The sequence below is a fragment of the Protomyctophum bolini genome (assembly GCF_963924005.1).
Source record: "Protomyctophum bolini genome assembly, chromosome: 15".
NCBI lineage: Eukaryota > Metazoa > Chordata > Actinopteri > Myctophiformes > Myctophidae > Protomyctophum > Protomyctophum bolini.
Window position 1 is genome coordinate 29,207,990 of NC_137876.1, and position 22,924 is coordinate 29,230,913.

General features: G+C 42.3%; 1 protein-coding gene across 3 annotated transcripts in view; it reads right to left on the reverse strand.

Moving 5' to 3' along the window:
• The window catches only part of rab11fip5a (RAB11 family interacting protein 5a (class I)), a 70,689-nt gene that overhangs the window by 22,413 nt on the left and 25,352 nt on the right, over window positions 1–22,924 (reverse strand). The window contains exon 1 of one of the 3 annotated variants that reach the window (XM_080784191.1): window positions 10,017–10,688. The exons of 1 other annotated variant lie outside the window; for it this stretch is intronic. In XM_080784191.1, coding sequence (XP_080640317.1) covers window positions 10,017–10,396 — 380 coding nt within the window. In that variant the 5' untranslated portion in view covers window positions 10,397–10,688. Of the gene's footprint in view, window positions 1–10,016; window positions 10,689–22,924 lie in introns of those variants that run through there. One more of the 3 variants, XM_080784192.1, reaches the window with a different exon arrangement.

Consider the following 22,924-nt stretch of genomic DNA (forward strand, 5'->3'; position numbering starts at 1 on the left):
ATGAGTCGTCGGACTAATGACACTAATGACACGGCATCGACCCACAGGGTTGAAAACTAAATATCTGGGCCTGCTGTCGGCCTGGCGGTTCAAACAATCTTGATGTAAACACACTGAATGACCCATTTTGGAACAAAGGGCTCTGGTAAAACACGTGACCTTTGGACTTGGACAGTTATAAGTTATTTCACACATGAGAACTACACAAAGCCTCTCCTCAGGATTGTGTCAAAACAGCTCCTCAAAATTAAACATCAACATCACTCGGAAATCATTGCCGTCGGGCAGAGACCTTGCATCTCCGCAATGTTTTTTCATGAATTAATGTCCTACTTAATCATACAAGTGTCTACCTATTATTACCCTTATTTTTACCCCCATTGAAGTTGTTTATTAATCATAACCATATGATCCCTTTCTTTGTATCTTAGTATCTTGTCTACCTATTGGTTTTATACCTGTGTATATACTGTATGTTGTGTGTATTGTTTTGTACTCAACCTATTGGTTTTATACCTGTGTTTATATGTTGTTTGTATGTCTGGCCTCGTGGGGAAAGATGGTGGGTGGGTGGGGATGACTGGGAAAGGAGTTGTGGGAGAAAATGTAAAAAAACCAAATAGTCGTATTCTCTGTCTGTGAAAATTGCATAATGTCATACTCTTTGAATAAAATTTACTTAAAAAAGTGTCGCAAAAAGTAGTGAAAAAAGTATAAAAGTGGTATAAAAGTGAAAATCTATAAGCTCACAATCCGCCACGGTGTGAGTTTGTAGATCGGCTATTTTGATTATTTTAAAGGTTTCGTATTAATTAATTAATTTTTATTTGAGGTTTTATGACCAATTACACCCAAACAACCTGAACTTGAACATTCAATGGATTTTCTGTGGCCTGGGGTTTTCTCTGGGGTTTGGAAGCCTTTTGAGCTGCAATGAGAATAGGCAAAACCGTGAATACAGTGACATCTGCTGGCAAATCCCTTTTAACATTCATCTACTGAATGTAAAAATGTCAGGTTTTGTGGGTGCAATTAAGCTCAGAATTGTTATGTCACAATCCATTTAAAATGTTTTATTTAATAATAACAAAGGAATGGTCTTGGACATGCAAGGATTCCACCCGACAGTGACGAAATGCTGCTTATGGTGTCGACTCTAGTTTCACACCAATGCTCCAACAATAGTATCATTCCTTCCTCTCCTCCTAACATAGCCAGGAAAACACCCTGTGGCCAGGGTGTGGTCTACATTCCAAAACCATTGTGTGTGTGTGTGTGTGTGTGTGTGTGTGTGTGTGTGTGTGTGTGTGTGTGTGTGTGTGTGTGTGTGTGTGTGCAGTAAAAACTCTGAGAATGTAATTGACCACAAATAGACCTATAGATTCATTTGGTTACAAATTAACACTGAGGATTTACTGTGTAGGACTTTTATATTCTATACTAAATGTAATCATTCACATGATGAAATTAAATTATACAACATCACTGTGGTAGCAGCATGAGTAGGGACTATAATTTAGGAGTAGGACCTCACCATTTAGCTAGTCTGTAACCACTCAGTTCTTGTTATTTTGTTGAGAAGGAATAGGAAGCGAGATCCATAATAGTACAGTCTTATGTCCCACACAACTTAAGCAATCTATCAAATATCAAACACACTTTAGGTCAAAAAGATAAGGATGCACAGGCATTCTAGAAATCAGAAGAGCCTTGTCTGTGTGAATCACAGCTCTACTGTAAGATTGTGGCTGCAATTACTACAACTACAGTGCACATGATCTGAGATTAAATTATTGTTACAGGGGGCGGGACCTGCTGTCTTCCTACCCACTAACACTACCATTGTGTTCACTGGAGCGACTGGCCAAGCCGGAGGCACTGCTGCTGGGTGGTGGTAGCAGGGACAACAGTGTTTTTTCCTCCTACCCCGGCTTCAGTGAAATGTTTCACTGTTGCCCAAAATTAGCCAGTAGCCCAGTATACAAAAATAAAATGGGCTATATTTTACTGCACCCGATTACTTGTGCAAAGTTAACACTGACAGATAAGTGAAATTATCCTGCTTTATTAAAAAGGTTGAGGTGTTGTTCATGAGAAGCGGAAAACATATGGGACACAGCCTCTGCTGACAAAAGGCATTTTCTAAAAAGCTATTCTCATGACGGCTACTGTCTTGCTTTTCGCAGACTATGCAGAAAATGTTATAGGTATATTTCTGTGCACCTGTGCTTATAGGTCATGTGGCACATAAATAACTGGCACAAAATCTGAATGTAACCAAACCTACCAAGTACAAAACGGAAACAAACAGTGACGAGCCTATGCAAGGAAAAACTAGAGTGTATATGTCTTCTGAGCACAACAAACATGTGCAGTTACAATTATCACCCCCCCCCCCCCCCCCCAAACACGGGTCATTATACTCAACAAAGCCGGATGCACCATTGCAGATTCAAAAACCCTATAGACTCCACAGTGGTGGGCAGGAACGTTAACACCACTTGAGCGCATCTCGCTTCAATTCTGACTGAGGCTTTTCTGTGTGGAGTTTGCATTTTCTCCATGATGATCACATGTAGGGTTTTATCTGTGTGCTCAGTTTTCCTCCCACACCAAAGAGACATGCATGTTAGGGACAGACAACACGTTTGTAAAAGAGCATGCACGTTCAGTCAACCTACGTAGTATAAATAAGGGTTAATACAGAACATGTTTGTTGGGGTGCTTCTGGCCAATAGCCTATAACTTCCAAGATACATGTGTGCAGTTAGTCAGTTCTTCTAACTGAGCCATGGGCCCATGTGTTGTTTTATGTTAAATCTGTTGAAAAGTGAGGTAAGATGTTTTGCCATTCGACACCCCCTTTGGGCAATCTGCATGAAAAGTTGATTCGTTTTTCCTTGGGCCAAATGGACACTAAGACAGGGGGCAAAAACATTACCTCACTACTGTAATGAAATGACGGTAATGAAAAAAGAAAAGAACAAGCTTGAGAATTCTTTTGAAAAATTACATCTTAGGAACAAGATGATTTTTTAAGAGAGAAGCCTTTGGAACAGATAAGCAGAGTCACAGTCTGCACTACACAGACATCTATTTTGTAAACAATCCCATTCCAGAGCCTCGTCGGCACACAACCGCATATCTGCTTCCCCATCTCCCAAAAACAGGAAATCACAACAATCCACTCCGCCCCATCCCAGCACGATACCATCTGCATCATCCACCGTCTCTCTGATCCTCTTAGGAATGCAGGGAAGGGCAAAAAACATACAAGATCAATTCAAGGGACTGCTGCTGGTGCTTTATTTTAGGTTAACACTACTACTAACCTACTTTATCCATATTCAGGTGTTCCTCCAGTGTTCTCTGAAGTGCTCTAGGGTGGGAAATTGCAGCCACTGCCAGGCAGACAAGACACCGTTTCTGGAGCATTATTGGTGTCTGGGGGACTAGGTTTCATTTTGACTTGGGTTAGAAGTTAACTTATTTTTGTAATTTAAACCCTGTACTGTATTAGTGAGAATGTCATGTTTCTTGGGATCTCACTCACTCTGAGATAGACATTCAACTAAAGGTGAATGGAGACCATCAGGGTGGGGTGGGGTTGAAATGACATCGCAGCAAAATCACCACTGTGCAAATATCAACAGTTAATGGAGCCAGAAGCAGCACAACAGCAAGCAGCAAGGCTTCAACATGCTTTTTGCTCAAGGTCATCCAATGTTCTGTTGAGATGTTGTCAGTGTTAGGGGATGGTCTTCGTTGGGTCAGGGTGCATATGTTGGTTAGACATACTAACAGAGCGACAGGCATTAGTCCGACAACACCATCGCTCCCGACATGTGGCCAGTTACAACTAACCCGTGGCTCCTGACATGCGTGGCAGGTTAAAACTAACCTGTGGCTTCCTGTGAGGTTAGGTTTAGGGTTGGGTTTTGTGTAGGGTGTCGGACCAATGCCTGTTGGTCTCTTAGTACGTCGGAACAAACACATGCACACGGTTTTCAGTATGTCACACGTCAAAATAAATCTATACCTAGGAACAGTAGAATAACATGGGTAATGTGTGCTCAGTGTTGCCAGATGTATGATAATTATCGTATTTGTACGATAATTTTACCCTCTGTATGATCAAAAATAATTCCGAAAATGTCCAAATAATTTGGGCATTTTCGCCATATCATCAAAAGGTGTATGGATTTACCAAATTCCCCTACGCAATTGTTTGTGAAATGAAATGAAAGTGTGATTTCTCTTTTTTGGCTGTGTACAATAGTTTTCTTTCAAATACAATAAATTTAAGCCTGATAATTCAACACTTCCCATCTGGCAACACTGTGTGCTTGCGTGTGTCTGGCTTTCTAGACTGCCTCACTAGCAGAAGCTGTGAACAGGCATGGAGGAGACCAGAGGGGAACGACATTCCACATCTGGATGTGATGAGCCCTGGCCTTACCACAGACTGACCCTTCAGACAATAACTTTTATTCACTGTATGGGAATGTATGTTTAAATATCACTTCTCAGTCTTAACCCAGGGATCAGGAATACTAAAGTCAATTGTGTTGTAGCACAATTCCGGGAATATTTTCTTTGACTTTTCTGGAAGTCAGTCATAGCCAATTGGTAAAACGGACTCATATACACCTTGATCACATCACATTGATCACATTTGTGTGCGTTTTGGAAAATATCTGTGAGCGTACTATAGCAAAAAGTGTTTCTTCTTAAGACTTGCCCTTTGTTCAAGAATAAAACATTCTTTTAAAGACATAAATCTATTAATTTGTTTTAAAAATCCATTCATTTAATTTGTCAGTGTTTCCCCTACCATCTACTTAAGGTGCACCAAGACTTAAAGGTCTTTTACGGGAGACTAGGCATAAACATTGCCAAGTGTCCAGATGTTTCTGGGCAGTCGAGTAAGAAAGTATCAGACCAGGTGTTATTAGGGGTGGGTTCGATATGGCAATAATGGCATTGTATTCCTGCACGATAATCGTATCGTACCATATCGATACGGCAGGAAATGCTGTGTGTGATGCGGCTTTAACATAATCAGTTTCTGCCAAAAATAAATATTTGTCAAAATCGGTCATCGGCAATCGGTAGTTTAGAACTCTGCAAAAGTAAATTATTCAATTGATTTCATTATTCAAAAATCAACGCGTATCTGTATCGTGATATGTAGCTATCGATCGTGATAGGCGTTATTACAAATATATGGCGGTTCTCTCCATTTCCACCTATTGAATAGACTCACTCTAGATTTCTTGGTTAATCTCACCAGTCTAAATGCCTGTGGGAACTTCATGCAAAATGATAAGAGCCAGGCATATTAAATAACAACTAATGCATTAGTAGACTTTCTAGTTTTTTGTTGTTTCAAGCACAAAAGCACAAGTCCTCAAGCACAAAAGCCAGGAAAGGATTAAGATTTCAAAATCAGTCATCTCAGAGCTCCAGCCTCCCAGGTATGGAGTTTTGCAACTATATATTTAAGTCAAACAGGGTGTTGCTTGAACCAACACCCAATGTGCTCTCACTGCTCTGCAAACCTAACCTGAATAAATATGTTATTCCATGAAATTCCAGGTTCACTGATAAAGCCATTAAGCCTTTATGCTGCTCTCTGCATGGTGTGCAACAGGCTGAACGACCAAAGGCAAGGGATTATGTTTTCACTTTTGTGAGTCTGTCTGTCTGTCCGTCTGTAAACACCTTATCTCAGGCACCAATTGCAGTGAAACGCACAATCCCAGTAAGATCCTCCACCCCAAAAGATTCAAAATCGGCCCGTTATAGCACCACCGACTGAGTTTGTGCTTGAAATGTACTGTCAATCAATCAATTAATCAAACATGCATTATCTCGGTAGTCATGTGAACAAGACGTAAGGCCAAGGAAGATCTGCCTCCCCAAATGTTTCAAATCTGCCTTTACTTACTAGTACAAATAATAGTCTCTAAATTGCAAGAGGCTTTTTTATCAGTTTCTGATGAGCACATAAGAATGTTCACAGGTACTGTGCAACATCCTTGGTTTAAAAACATAAAGTTGCAACAAAAAAAAAGCAATTGAAAAGGTTCACGAGAAACATTATATTCAAACAGCCTAATTCAGCAGTCACTCCCAATTGAAAGAAAAAAATCACACCTGTGTGAACTGAGTGGTGCAATTCCCCTCTCCCCCCTCTCTCTCTCTCATTAGCAGGCAACAGTGCAGCACTCTCTCTCTCTGTTTCTGGCACAACAGTGCCACTTTTGCTCCTACTGGTACTCATAGTCACATAGGTTAACAGTAACACGGACATAGTCACATAGGTTAACACGGACATTTCTGTTCCTTGGAGTGGTTGCACCACTCAAAAACCTGTGTGAAGTAAGTGGTGCAAATAATAGTAAGGGTCCCTGTACTGTACTGTACTGTACTGTACTGTACTGTACTGTACTGTACTGTACTGATACACCTGAAATCATCATATATACAGTTAATATGTATGTGTGTGTTAGGCTGCACAATAGTGACACTTTGTTTTGAAAACTAACCAAATGCTATTTTCGTGCTCAGACACATCCAGCCAGCCAGGGACAGACCCAGCCAGGCAGCCAGAGACACACAAAGCTCCTTAATGAAGTGGTTGCACCACTTAAAAATGACTATGAATACAAAAAAGGTATTATGCAATGTAAAGTAAGTTGTAATACATTATAACTTGTTATTGTATCTTAACATGCAACAAAAGAATCACCTATTATTTTTGTTTGTGTGAGTCTTCTGTAGCTTCCTCCTCACAGTGTGCATGCATTTGCAAGGTGAGAGTGCCCATTGTGCACCATTCTGAGAATCTGCTATATACAGTGGTAGCAGAGCACTCATGCACTTCTAAACTAGAGCCAGTCTCTTCCTCTGCAATACATAGGGTAAAATGCTCTGCCTTAAACTTTAGTGTACTAGAAACTGCTGACACAAGCATAGACATGTTGGACATGTTTAATCGGGAAGCGTTACTCATCCATTTAATTACTTTATGCTTATCAAACTGCGGGCTGGATATGCAAACTTAAAGAATATTGTACTGCCATTGGGGAATGGGCCCATTTCCAAAGTGAATTCGTGTCCCAACTGAGGCTTGTCAAATACAACATGGAGGCAGAATAAAATACATATCTAGGCAGGTGGCCAACAATGTAATGATGCACTCTTGGTTGTCCATTAATATTCAGTCATACTTTTTCCTCATGGAATTTTCCATGTAGAGCTAAAGTAGATATAGACCAGCTGACACACTCTCAACACTACTAGATACATACTAGGCCTTCGGGTTCGCTGATACAACCACCACTATGTTATTTATTTAATCTACAATTATTGTAGTAAACAAAACAATCAGAGTCCTCCTGCAGAATAGTTGCAGAACTGTACCACCATCAGTCTCTGCCTGCTGTGAAAGACCTTATAAATATTAAAGATAGGTAAGTGACAAGGCTTCTGGCAGGGCACTGGCTCATACCCACCCCTGGCACCCTCCTCCACAGCACTGGACCTGAACACAGGGCACTGGCTCATACCCACCCCTGGCACCCTCCTCCACAGCACTGGACCTGAACACAGGGCACTGGCTCATACCCACCCCTGGCACCCTCCTCCACAGCACTGGACCTGAACACAGGGCACTGGCTCATACCCACCCCTGGCACCCTCCTCCACAGCACTGGACCTGAACACAGGGCACTGGCTCATACCCACCCCTGGCACCCTCCTCCACAGCACTGGACCTGAACACAGGGCACTGGCTCATACCCACCCCTGGCACCCTCCTCCACAGCACTGGACCTGAACACAGGGCACTGGCTCATACCCACCCCTGGCACCCTCCTCCACAGCACTGGACCTGAACACCATGATGCTGCATGGCAAAAAAAACATGCAAGTGCAATTTCTCTTCCCTCTCTAACTGACAGCTTACTTGGTCATTTGTGTTGAGACTGATGACCCTTCAGGCCCTTTGCTAGCTGTTAACATTCCCTTTTAAAATGTTAAAAATGCACAGCCCTTTAATGGTTTAATGGGGAAATAAGCCATTATTTTCTGCTGAACTCCACAACATTAAAGTTACTGTATTTAGAGACACTACAAAGCTGGGAAAGCCATCTAGGACAGTGAACATGCAAACATACCATAAACATATATGATAATGGAACAGAATGGCAACAGACCGGGATTTACATTTTGGTAGTATAGACTGCTACAGGGATACATTCTTGTTGAGGGCACAATCTTCCCCAAAAAAAACATGTGGAAAGCCAACATCTTAACCACTAATCCAAAGGGATATCCCTATGACTCAGGGGAGATATTCAACTTTTTAGGCCATCAGGCTGAGGTTGTGAGCCAGTCCTCACCCCCCTTTTTGACCTCCTCCCACAGGGAGGAAACCCGATCCACATCACGACTCACGGCACCATTGTAACACCCGGGAATCGAACCCGGGTCGCCCGTGTGGAAAGCCAACAACTTAAGCACTAAGCAAAGGGATATCCCTATGACCTGAGGGAGATATTAGACTTTTTAGGCCATCAGGCTGAGGTTGTGAGCCACTGCTACATATGCATAGATAGTTTTGTTGTCCAAACTAGATTTACTGAACGCCACGTGAAGCCACTGAATCTTCCAGGGGCATCAAACTGCTGACACATCAACTGTCTGACAATAACCTTCAAGTGACCAAGCTCAGTGGGCTGTCAGTGAGGCAAATGGCTCCCCTTTCATATTGTGTTCAAGTGTCAGGGCCTTAGGTGAAGTGTATTCAATGAGACACTTTTCTGACAACCTACGAGTGAAGGCTAGAGGAAAAATAACGAGGAAGAAGGAAATTATCTAGTCAGTCAATCTATTCTAGTCACCACAATGCCATGTCTTGTTGTGACAGTTTCAAGATGAATACTACCTTGGTGGGGAAAGTACAGAGTGTGTGTGCGCACACGCGCACGCACACACACACACACACACACACACACACACACACACACACACACACACACACACACACACACACACACCTCAGATTAAGGTAGCCTAAGAACTCTATTGATTAGCATTATGGACTGGATAATTGCCATTTGTGGCAATCCAAAAAAGAAAATTGGTCCACAGCAGCAAAAAACAATTTCTGATGGTTTTGATTAGGCCTATGCCGATGAATCTTATAGCTGAAACACATTTGTTTTTGCCTATGGAGTGTAGGCCTATACTGGTTTCATGTTTGTTTTAGCATGCACAGCATCCCTGCTACACTGCAACCAATCTTGTTGACTTTACAAGGTCTAGGATGGATCACTCTATAGTCTACTCTATTTCATGTCAAAAATACCTCCAAAGCTTTTAGATGGTCAAACTGTTAGATAATCCTTGGAATTAGGACAGCCAGTAATCCATGTGGTACATCACATGGGGAGAGAGGGAGAGGGAGAGAGCGAGAGAGCGAGAGAGAGAGATTCCAAGAATACCCAATAAAACTAATGCAGCAGCACCTTCTCGTTATCAGGAATAGTAAAGGAATAACTTTGATGTTCTTCTAGAACATTTCTGGTGATAAACCAGCAGGTTGGGGTGGGTGTTCCACTCCTCAGTGAGGGCAGCCAGTAGTGGGCACTGAATCTAAACTACCGGTAGTTTACTATCCGTGGGAGGAGAGGGTGTGTCTGCAGGGGCCTGATGCAGCACACACAGCACAACAGCGCAATGTGACAGGTTTGACAGTTGTTTTACCTCAGGCTCAGACTCAAACCTGTACAACTAACTGATCGGCAACCATTTCCATCAGCAACTTAGACAGGACACTGCCTGATAAACTCAATACAGAACATACAGCAGCCTCAGCGATGCTCTTTCTAAACCGATGCAGTCTAGGGTCAGTAGCACAAGCACAACGACTTAACTGTATGCTATATTGAAAATAAACACATAAAAAGAGAACTGAAATATTGCTTAGCCATAGAATGAGAACCTACTCGTTTTTCACGCATACATTGTCACGAAAGGCCTTATCCAGGGGAACCACTGCTTGTCCAAGAAACACATCCAGACCGATTAAAGCCCGGTGCATCACCGTGAGCGTCAAGTCGCAGCTCCCCGGGGGGTAGGCGCTCCGGCCCCCGTCCTCCAAAACCCCCGGTTGCAACTCGAACGCGCATTCCTCTTTCCACTCTGGAGAGGTGGTCTTTTCCACCACACCAGTCGAGTATTTCTCCTTCCCCACCTGAATGATGGTGTAGATGTCGCTGGTCCCGTGTTTGCCCTTGCCTCGCAAGCCCCGGCCCCGCAGAACCGTCACCTGGACGTGTGTAGGTACCCATCTCTGCTCCGTCTCCTCTGCGATTAGCGAGGACATAGTATCCGCGGACACAGGGCGGTGGGCTCAAAGCGAAACGCGGAGACGACAGACCCGCCGTTTCCTCCTGTTCGTCAAAGGTGTGCAGTCGCATTAACTCCGCGGCTGACAGCGCCGCATTATTGCCCCTCGTGGCCTTAAAAGTTGTTGATATATATTTTTTGTCGACTTCACCCTCTCGCGTGCCGTTTTTCTCCTCCTTGTGCGTTTCTTCGCAGTGTGGCTGCCGCATACGCGCTCGCCTCGTTCCCCGACAGTGCGTGTTCGTTCTCTCTGTGTCTGCCTCTGCCTCTCTCCTCCTTTCGGGCACGCAGGCCCCTCTGCAGGCAGCGACGTCACGCCTTTATCCTTTCTGCAGGACAAGGAAGTCCAGCAGCGCTGCGAACACATGTGCTAATATGAAGGGATTGCTATGCACTAGGCCCACTGTGCTTCGGAATGTAATGTAAATATGCGCCTGATGTGAACACGCTGTGGGTCTACTGCCCGTTGAAATGAAAATATTTATGCAGATGGCTGGCTGGCCTCAGATGACTTCATTGCAGATGCTCTCTTGAGTAAAATGTGTCCTACTGTTTAGACACAGCCATAGCATGCTTGGTGGTGGGAGAGAGAGATGACAACTACATTCCATTTGATGAAGACAATGAATAAATAATGAATAATACAAGTTAAAGTGAAGTGCCATACAGCGCTAGTTCCTATCTCCTTTTAATAGAATGTAGGTCAATATGGTTAGGTTTACTTAATTACTTTACAATACAATAGATAGATATTGATGTAAAATATGCCCATTCTTTATAACCATGTATATTATGCTCTATCAACAGTTGGCATGCACAATGTGTGCATGGATTGCACATGGGGCCAGCCAGGGGTGCAGGAGGACTGAGGAGTGAGATGACACCCTGCTTACTTTAATAGGATACTAAGTGGGGTGGGGGTGAGGGGTTCTCCATCCATCCATCCATCTTCAACCGCTTATCCGTAGTCGTGTCGCGGGGGCAACAGCTCCACCAGAGTGCTCCAGACTTCCCTCTCCAGAGCAACATTAGTGACTTCCTCCTGGGGGATTCCGAGATGGGATAGAGTCCTGATGGATGAGCCTTCATTCAGATTCACTGGAGTTGACTGTTTTTGTGCCTTTGGACCAAAAAGAGGGCGATCTATCGTGAAAAGGTATGGTGTCATATTCAGCCAATTGCCCATTCAACAATTCTCGTTGTCATATATAGTCCGAACTTAGAGGCCACGTGAAACTACTTTGTTTTGATAATGGAACAAACTTTGTTGGATTGAAAGGGAGCTTAAAAAGGCTGTTCAGCATCATAAATTGGTAATTTAGCAAATGAGAGGATATGCTCTGCCACCACGGCACCCAGTGAATATTTAATCCTCCCTCTGGCTCCCATCATGGCAGAGTCTGGGAATAGCTAATAAGATCTGTTAGGATTTCATTTGATTATAATTTGATGCAGCACTCCAGCACAGCCCTTAGCCTGGAGGTGTGTTTTGGGTATTGTCCTGTTGGAAAACTAAATATGTTCCCACTTTTTTTGTTGTTGTTTGTCTGTGGATTTTGCTAAAACATTTCAAACATTCATCTCTTGAAATGTTTTGTTTCTCTTTGATTAGTTGAGCTGCTGATTAACTTTTAAGAAGGCATATCTGTTAATTGAAAAGCATTCTATGAGGTTAGCCGCAATTTGCAACTCTAGATTTTTTATAATGGGATGAATCTAGAGTTGCAATACCCTCCATTGACTCCCCACTCATCCAAATTGCTTTTGCGATCTGCTTGTATTAAACAACGTTAAAATCACCAACATTGCAGCTGTAGGGAAAGCTTGAATTGTCCTCTTTCAATCTGCAAAGCGTTTGTTTAATAAAAATCCACTGTAGACATGTTATGAACTACTTTTTCTAAGTGTTAGAGTCACTTGTCGAAGACACTGAACGGCCCTGCCCCCAGGTATATAGTATCCTGTATTTGTCCGAATATAAGACGACTCTGATTATAAGACGACCTCCATTTTTCAAGAATCATTCGTGGAAAAAGTACATTGAAGACCAAATAGTTTAGTCCCTGCTTATAATGCGACCCAGGATAGTATTTGTTTGAAATGATACGGTTTCTGACAACATTGTTGTTGCTTTCCAAAGTATCCTCAATGCTAGGACCCTGCAGCATTTGTTTTGGAGTGGTACTTTCATGGTTTTGTTTCAAACTGAATTCTGGGAATCGTTATTCTAACAGACCATAGACAGATGCTGTAATGACATGTTAGGCCTCTAGCCCAGTGATTCTCCAGGGAATATGTGACTCAAAAGGGGGTCTGCGGTGCGATGTGTCCAGGCGGAACACAAAAACAGATGTCAGTAGGTCATCAGTTAAGCTAATATCCAGTCTGTTACTATCACATATATTGCTAAATGACGGTACACTATAGGAGTAAGGAATTTAGGAGTTTAGTGTCCAGTTCAGTCAGTAGAGTGCCTGGCTGCTTGCCTTTGAATTGAAGGTTCTGGGTTGGTTCTATTCTGTTGTGGCCAACTCAGCTTATGAGTAGCACAGCTTGGGTTAATGTTCTACCCACAGCTTGGGTAGAGTGTGTTGCGCTGACTGATTCAGTCAGGGATATAAACTGTCTTGTGTTAAAGCCAGCTGAGCAATGAACCAACTGGTGAACTAATTATTATTCCCTTTATTATTTTTTAATAGTTTATGGTCATTTTTCTGAGCACACGTTTGCTTTTTCCGGCACACAGCCACACATTTACACACGCAGCTCCACTTGGAGCTGCCAAGTAAACCCACAGTCATTTTGTTTCCGAGATCAGCACTGGGTCACATCAGGAGACGGTTTCTCTTGTATTTGAAAGTGTGGTGTGCAGTTAAACACCCTGAAGTTCTGTCAGTGGGCCAAAAGCTCCAGATGTAGCTCCCTGCCATTAGACTCTTTGTTATACATTACCTGGGCTTGGCTTAGCTGCATATTCTGTTCCTTTGCACAAACCCTTCAAGTTAACCATTTAAATTACAAATTAATTTATTATTATTAGGCAAGTGCCTAATAATACTTTAATGTGCCTAACTGAATACTTTAATGGCAGAGGATTACTTGGGGAAGATATTTACAATTTAGATTATTGTAGTTGATAATCTATGGGTGTAAAACTATATTTCAGCATATCTTGTAGTTAAACCAACATTGTTCTTATGAAGTACTGTTAATCATTGGTGAAGATTGTAAAGATCAAGAAGCAGAGGGGGAGAGTGACAGAGAGAGACAGTTCGGTTGAAGCCCACATTTGAGTAACACCAGCAACATGCATTAAACCTGATGACAAAAAAAAAAAAACATTACTTGTCATAATGTCTGAGCACAATTCAACTCTGTTCTCAAATATCTGAGCATTTGTATACATTGGAGTTGATCAAGGCTCTGTCCCGATTCATTAATTCCCTGTAAGCATGAAAATGTTTATAATAAATGCATAATCTGACCAATATACATTACGGGGAATTAAATTAGGGATTCCAAAGGGAATTGTGTAGAAACAAAGCCAGGTATGCTAGCTAGGATGGTTGTGGGAGTGCGAAAATCTTCATAGAGCTCAAAGCAACAGCAGCATAGCAGTGCAGCAAGATGGCAGAGTGGCAGCATCAAACAGAGTGAGCAGTAAGCAGGGATGTTTAAATAGTCTGTGCCAATCGGTGAAGCGTGCATGTGACTGACCACCTGATGTTGAGTTGGCGTTGCTTTGTGTTATCTGCCTGATCTAGCTCTGCAGCCAGGCTTTGCATCATTTCTTATTATGCCAGAGCTGGTGACTTATCAAAGTGTGTGACTCCATGTATGGGGACTAGGTTGGTGGAGGGTGTACTGTGTAGAGCTCAGGATCACATTAGATGATTGACACAGGGGTGAAAAATGGGTTACAAAATCGTGGGATAAAAAATATTTAAAAAAAAGAAAAAAAGTGTGTGACTCCAGTGGCCCCTGTTAAAGACTGCAACACTGCCTGCAAGTGCCATAAAAATATTTGTTTATTTCATATAAATCAAGTACACTACTAATGTGTAGCAGGCAAATCACATGCAGAGGACTTTGCTCAGCTGGTTGTAGCTGCTTTCTTATACCGGTAGTATTTTGAAAAGGTTTTGTGTTCAAGGAGTAGTTCACCAAATAATGTATTTTCTATTCTTTCGGCACTCTCAAAGAGTATCCATCGTACTGAGTCTCCTACTGACCGTCCCGATGAACCGGTCATCAAATGATTGGCTTAAGAATGTGTGTAATTGATAGAAAATAAGTCATTTGTTGGGAACGACTCTTTTAATAGTTTAATAGAAGAATGTACTTTGTAGCTTTGGGATATTTATTTTTGATTGGCTGACATCGTTTCTTTACAATCAATATGGGAAACCAGACTATGATTTTGTAGATGGGTGAATTCATCATGTCTTTATTTATCCATAGAGGGTTTGTTGACACTCCTTCATATCATCACACTTTCACACCTGCTATTTGCCAAGTACAATAACTGTCTCCTATTTATTGCCACTGAGAAAGTCAGTTGGGGTTTCAGTGCCTTGCTCAAAGGGTATTGTGACACCAGGGATTGCAAGAATTACCTCATTCTCCTCTGGTGCACAGATTTTCCCACCAATTGTGGGGATTCAATTAAACGCCACTTCTTAAACCAACAGCCGCCCCCATATTAAAATACTAGTTTGGTTGAAGACAAATAGTCTTCTTTGTTCATGGAGATGTACCCACCTATTTGGTGGGTATTTTGACAGAAGCACTTGAGACTTTCCACTCAAGTAAAGACCGAATAAACAGTCCCTGGAGCCACAACATGGTCCACTTGACAAATCCTTGTACCCGTTAGAATTTATTTAAAGTGAACTGGATATTTTAAGGCCATGTATATCAATGCCTAGAATAGAAGCACAGAGAAGTGAACAATATTATAGCAGAATAGTGGTGAGATGTTGCGCAACACGGTTATAAGCTTTTATTCAATTAGCATGAAGTCGTGTGTGTGTGTGTGTGTGTGTGTGTGTGTGTGTGTGTGAGTGACACACACACACACACACACACACACACACACACACACACACACACACACACACACACACACAGTTAGGGTTATATAATATGTACCGGTATGTATATGTTTATCATGTCTGCCCAGCCAAGCTCCTTATCCAGGCCTCAGTCATATAAAAACTTGACTACTGTAACTACTGGCCTCTCAGCATGTGCACTTAAGCCCCTCCAAATGATCCAGAATGCCGCAGCACGCCTGGTTTTCAACCAGCTAAAATGTTTGCATGTCTCTCCCCCTTTCTGCTCCCTCCATTGGCTTGCAGTTGCTGCCCACAGCAAGTACAAAACACTGATGTTGGCCTACTGGTAACCAAAGGCATGGCACCCCCATACCTTCAAAGCCTGATCCAACCCCACAACCTGTCCCGCTCACTCAGATCATCAGCTAAAGCCCTAAAACGTCTGGCCAACTCTCAGTTATTTGAAAGGGTAATTTGTTTACATTTTACACACACACACACACACGCACGCACACACACACACACACACACACACACACACACACACACACACACACACCCACACACACACACACACACACACACACACACACACACACACACACACACACACACGCACGTAGTGCAGCATATGCTTCTATCTGAGTAGGGATTTCCATGTGCCATGGTGGACCCCCAGTAGCCATATAGCTTCTGCCTGCAGTCCCCTGTGAAACATAAAAGCCTGAAAATAGTGAAAATAGCTGATAGTTCAGACCAGTTGTGTTGCGAGGCTTTGTGAGCTTGATCTGCTATTTTCGAACGATTTTGAAAGATCCTTACTATGATATGCTGCCGACAATATGTTATGCTTTTATATACTCCCATTTTCCTCTCCTTTCCAATTGGTCCGTGGCCCCCACTTTCAAAACCTGTGGTACATAATATAGGCTGTGTAGAGATTGATCCTTAGCATTGATCTTTGTGCTTGTGTGTGACCTCCAGTCACTGCATGAACCACTAGTCGAAAAATCCCTGTCCTCTGTTCATGCAAATCAAAAGTACAGTACAGTGAGCATGTTGGGCACTCCTACATTTGCATGTTATCGAGTTTTTACCCACAGTACACATTGGGTATTCTGATAACTTCTGAATGCTTTGAATATTTCTTCACAGTGTGGAACTTAGGGGGCAAGCCATCGATGCATTGAGTGCCTGTCTGTTTCTGCTGCTAATATCTCAGACCACTGGACTATTCGGCTGCAAATGTCCTGTGCACACTGCCAGTAGGACAAGAAAGTAAATTCTTTTAGTTTTTAGAACTTTTATTTTGTACTGGAAGGCGGTCAGAATGTGCGGAAACTTTCCCCAATATGGAAATCATATTCACTAACATCATACTGACTCCCATCCCAAGACTACCACTACCTACTGTACCACAGACCAGTTGAAGCCTATATTGGCATCTGCTGGCCACCCGTAGCAACTACAATATTAATCGTTGGTAGTTTTTTTTTCGATGTTTTGTTTACTAAGATGGAGCCTATTATTTTACTATGCAACATGAAACTATACAGAATGAGATTGTAAGGCGGCTTAGCATCTCTCGACTTAACGCTAATCAGACTCGGACAAAACCTATTCTAGCGTCATAGAGCATCTAAAGAGGAGGCCTGAGATCTTTAGTAATATTTTTTGACAATCTAATCTGTCTAATTAAGTTATTAGTCCGGCCAATCAAAAGTAGAACCAAGAGATTCCTATAGCCTGGCTCCCTAAAGAGGATCAACTCCAAGCTTAGGACCTCATCAAAGGGGGATTCCTCCCCTCCATTCCTTGTCTATTCTAGGAGTAGAGCTGTCAGTCAAGGCCTCATCAGGACCACAGATTCATATCGGTGCACTGAGAGCCTGACGCCAGCTGTTATATAACAGCGTTTAATCCACGCTGTAAAATAGAACATTGTGATTGAACACACACGCATGTAAGCAAAGGCAGTAAGGGACAGATGCCGGTGGGACACTTTTCTATGGGGCCAAGAGAAACGGATAGACCCGGTCAGGTTGTGATGGAACCAATTCAAGCACCAGAGTGCAAATGGCCTACTTAGAGTCTAAACTGGGTAATTAGATACCTAATCAGGGCTCACATTCTCAGCCCTGCTGAACGTAATGAAATGCCTGCTCCTGTCCTCCTACGTGACACCCTCGTCAACTCGAGATTCTCACACAGAACAACAGCTGTTGAGTGACTCGTCCCCATCACTCACAGTCGCACCTCAATCCCGTATATCCTGAAGCACCCCTCAGGCATTGTGTGTTCCTGTGAGTTGGGCTAGACGTGTGTTGGCAAAGTATGATAGTGCAGTTATATTGAGGATAATTGCTGAGGAGACATTTATCATTTTACTTTCCACATCTTGTATCATGTTTTCGAGGGGCGCTAGCCCCTCCTATGCCCAGCTTTGTGTGACTGTGTGTACCCCATAGTGAGGATTTGATTTGCTGAGCACGGAATGTGATGTATGATGATGTATGATGGTAAGAGCGCCCCTCACTTCAGACAAGCGTGATGTTTTGTATGTTTCATAGAGTATGTAGAGATGATACAACAGCTGTGTAAGAAAGAGGGGGTCAGTCTATGTTTCTGAGCTTTAGCCTATGTAAATCTAAATATTTAGTCTGTGAAGAGGAGATCAGGTATCGATTACAGATTGGTTCCGGGCCCCCCCACTCTAATGAGTTTTTATCTGTCGATCCAGAGTTCATGGACACATGCCTGGCAGAAAGGGGGATGAAGTGAATGGCCAAGTGCATAGTCATCGACCTAGAGTGGCCTTGTGGAAATGAGAAAATCGTGTTTCTGTTACTTCTAAATAGGCTAATTATAAATCCAAATTACCAGGGAAATGCTATATATATACTTTCCCAAAAAACTGGATTAGAATGACAGACACAGTTGGATTAGATGACATAGCTTAATATATCAAGAACCAAGTCCAAATATTTGTAATAGGCCAACATTTCCATTTCAAGTTCAATGCTATACCATGTGCTCCTAGTCTACTAGTATTTGCTACTAAACCACTTGCTCCATCGTGGAATAATAATTTGTAGCATAGGTTTATCCTCAACACAATTCAAGTTTATTCTAAAACCATTTTTTTTGTTAAAGTAGGTTGCATTCAGCAAAGGCCTATATATAGTGATAGTGATCACTTAATTAGGATGCCTAAATTACAAAGAAAACCTAGACGTAGCAATGTATCAAAGGAATTTGAGATTGTTCAGCACTATCCAACTTACATTAACCCATGCAGGGAGGCTCAGTGACTTATTGAAATTCCATACAGCTCTGATAGATTCTGTGTCCTGGACTGACGGTAGACAGCAGGGTCTCATCCTATCCAAACAGAATTGAAGATTAATTCAGTGCCAAATGCCCACAGTCAGCCCCACAGCGCAAACCCTCTGCACTTTTCCCACACAGTGCTCCTCATATGCAGTTTAGCAGATAATTAAAATATAAATCGAACAAAGACCACTAAGTCCCTGGTTAACAGACACAAAAGGAGAATCCACAAAGCTGGTAAACCAACACCACATTAAGCTCCGAAAGAAAAACACGTCTCGTTCAGGCCAGCTGTTGTGGACAAGTGTTCGCCTGCGCCGGGGCGTCAAGGGTCCAGTCGAACCGTGCAAACTAGCGGCTGGGACTCCGTTTTTGACCTCTGGACATGTCAATCATTCACTAACAGGGTGGATTTGTAGGTTCATGTGTCTTGTCGAACTATAAACTATTATTCTATTTAGTTGATATGATTTCCTTTTTCTGGCAGACTATATTTCTACACACCAACCTGCTTCACATTCACATTCACTACACTGGTTCGGGGAGGGTTTAGACTAGACTAGAGGGTTCTCATCAGCCAAATTATTGATAGTTGGATGATAATGGATCTTTATGGTTCTGTAACTATCATGTGTACACTCTCAGAGCTTTTGCTGTGGTCTCACATATAAAAAATAAAAACCTATCACATCGGGGTCCACGGCCTAATTAATCAAACTGGAGGTCCTTGAAATTAAAAAAATACAATTAATCTTCCAATACAGCAAAACAATACACACTCAACCCTATCAGACAACAGCATGTTTTTATTCATAAGCCTATGATACACAATAGCCTATTATAGTGATCATTATTTACACATACTAATTTTATACACACATTTTATACATATTAATTTGTATTTTGTTTACCTTTAGTTTAGTACAGCCTGTAACTATACTATACCATCTATTAGTAGGCAGATTCAAGTTGAGTTTGTATCTGACGCCATCTGTTGGTCATGCAATCCAGCCAAGAATACATGACTGGCAATGAAAAATGATGATGGCATAGTCCGCTTAAATCATGTGTTTCTAAGACAAGTTCAAATTGATTCAGTTCCGTGTTTGTTTGTTTGGTAATAGATCAAATTATTATTTCATATGCATTGTGGTCCTCAGGAGGACCTGTGATCACCTCAAGAGGGCTCCTGTATTAAAAAGAAGAATTTCAAGACCATGAAACACACAACACTACAAATGAACAAGCACACGATTCCCGATTTTTCCGGTCAATTTGACATATGGCTCAAGTGCGTACAGTCAAAACTGTGGGAGGTATAATGCGTCAAACTAAAGACTAATCCAGTGGAAGTTTTATAATACGTAGGAATAAAGTGTTACAATTACAAGAGTCTGGTTGCCCTTTTAGGGAAACCACACTAATTATCTGTTTGACTTTGTAACCACTTAAGCCCCATTCAAAAAGTGTGAAAGCAGTGGATCTACAAGCTCACAACGAGTTGCATCATGGCACATTATAAGCTCATAAATCGGCTATGTTTGAAAATCGTTGACAATTGTTTTACATTTATCTTTGCCTATAACGACATTCCCAGAATAGGCATGCCACCAGGGTTTAGCTCACCCTCAACCGCTCTCAGTTCAAAGGCCGCACCCTCCAGCTGTCTGTTTGCGATGAATAACAAGTAGAACGCAAGATGATTTGTCTTTTCTCTGATACTTCCTCCCTTGGCGTCTCATCCCCGGCGGCCCCCCACAAAGAGGCTAATCTGGTCCCAGCAGGGCCCCCTCTCTGAATGAAGACACCCAGTCACCCCAGAGATCTACTCAGACATAATGCTATTGTTCCTCCCTGGGAGACAAGTCAATACTGGGCAGACACAGACCCAGAGGTCCAACCTGCTGAGAGAGGGGTGACGACTCCCTGGTGTAAAATCAACATCACCTTGGTGATTTACCTCTTCATGTCAATGGGGAGGAATTGATGTGGGAATTGGAGTGTCCTATCCTACTTTCATTGTTTTTCTTATTCAGACTAAACCCAGTCTATCCCACTGAGGTCTGTTTGCTAATCTTTTCAGGCCCTGGTGAAGCCAGTGGTATATTTAGCTGCAGTCAGAGCAGAGAGAGAGAGAGAGAGAGAGAGAGAGGTGAGGTGCCTGTTTTCTAAACATTTAACTCGTTACAATCAATGGGACAAGAGAGAAAGGGAAAGGGGCAGAGAAGAACAGACATGTCTCCCTGTTGTAGAGAACAAAATAACACTGAAACAAGAAACAATGGTAAGGGCAAAGAACAACACAATAGTTTCCTTTAGTTTAGCAAGAGAGCAAAGTAAGACTAAGATTTTTGTAGAGGGACATGTCGTTCAACACTCGTTAATGCATGATGAGCCATAACACACAGAACCAAAAGAGACAGTGAAATCATAGTTGAACAACTTTACTAGGGTGTGTTTAATGGACCCAGTCAATTGGTCGTCTCTGACCTGTTTGATGTCCCCAGGGAACCGAGAAATCATGTAAGCCCCCTGTCATCTACTGTTTGGAGTTGCCAGGGTAGGGTTAATTCCCATGAGGCTTTTCTCCAGTGTTCCCCAAGTCAGGGTTTTTAAAGCGTCCCTGGTTGACCCCCTGTGGATGGGACAGAAAAGCATTTTAGGTGTGTGTGTGTGTGTGTGTGTGTGTGTGTGTGTGTGTGTGTGTGTGTGTGTGTGTGTGTGTGTGTGTGTGTGTGTGTGTGTGTGTGTGTGTGCTTTGAAGTAGGGTTGTTTTACAATCGCCTTAATGCATGTTCAGATCTATCTATATTTGGCTTGTATGTATCGGTAATAAGAATTATAATGTATCTTTCAACATAAAAACCTACTGTATTTCACAACCGGTGGAAACACATAGTGAACCAGAACCAATGATCACTATGTTGATTCTGATGGAAGGGTTGTAGACACTGTCTTGTCCCTGTCCTGACCCTATGTGACAAATAAAGCCTTGCTGTCCTCCTAATCGGATGCTCATACACAATGCAAGTGACAGTTTTAATTAGCAGCCAGCATCTGACCTTGCCTCGAGCTAATATTCAAGACTATATTGGAATTTATAGCATCCTATACTGAGTCTACACTGTTCAAATCATAATCATAGTCCCATACTCTTATTACCATATCATCACTGTCAGGTGGAAACCTTGCATGTCCAAAACCAATTTGTCACCAGCTATTGATAATACTTTTCAACTCTGCCAAAGGCTGTTTGTGCCCACTTGCAAGCTTGAGCTAATAAACTTTGTGAAAGACTCTTTGTGAGCTCTCATTATTGCAGAAATGTCCACCAGAAAATCGCAAGGCAATGTTCCTTGCAAAATAACCTTTTTGTGTAATCACTTTTATTACACTGTAAACAATCTAAGCATCCTGCACACTAGTAGGGGCTCCATTTTCGTCACCGCTAAACCCCTTCTCCCTAAACTTCTTTGCCTTTTTTTAAACTATTTTGCTAAACATTTTTGAATAGTTAAATAGCCAGTCTACAAGCACACAACGTGTCAATGTAGATTGGCTAGTTGAAATATTCTAGCGGCGAAACGCATAACACATTGCACAGCATCAAGCTTGTAGATCTGCATTTTTCACTATCTTTGTGCCGCTCTACCTGTAAGTGCAATGGGCACAATTTAACTCAATTCAACCCAGCAAGAGTAGACCAAGCTACTTAAATCCACAGTGAACAGTCTGGCCGATCAAATGACATGGATGATGTGAAAGTGTCGGGCAGGTTTGTCTGTGTCCCCTTTATCCCCATATATGGAGAATGAGATCTCATTATCATTATGACATTGATGTCATAGACTAGCCTATATGTATGGTAAAGGGACACTTTATATAGGTACAGTTGTACAATGAGTACTCTGACAACAAGCACAATGTGTATAACGCAAAACCGGGTGCGGCCTGCATTCCCAAGTTGCCGATTAGGCCCACTATCCCATTTAGGCCTGACCTCAAAATTAAAAAAAAATATTCTAAATTCTCCAGTTTTCTGAAATAAATATTTTCACGATTTTTCAAAAATAGCAAACCTACAAGCTCGTAGCGCACCACTTGGTGGCGCACTGTGA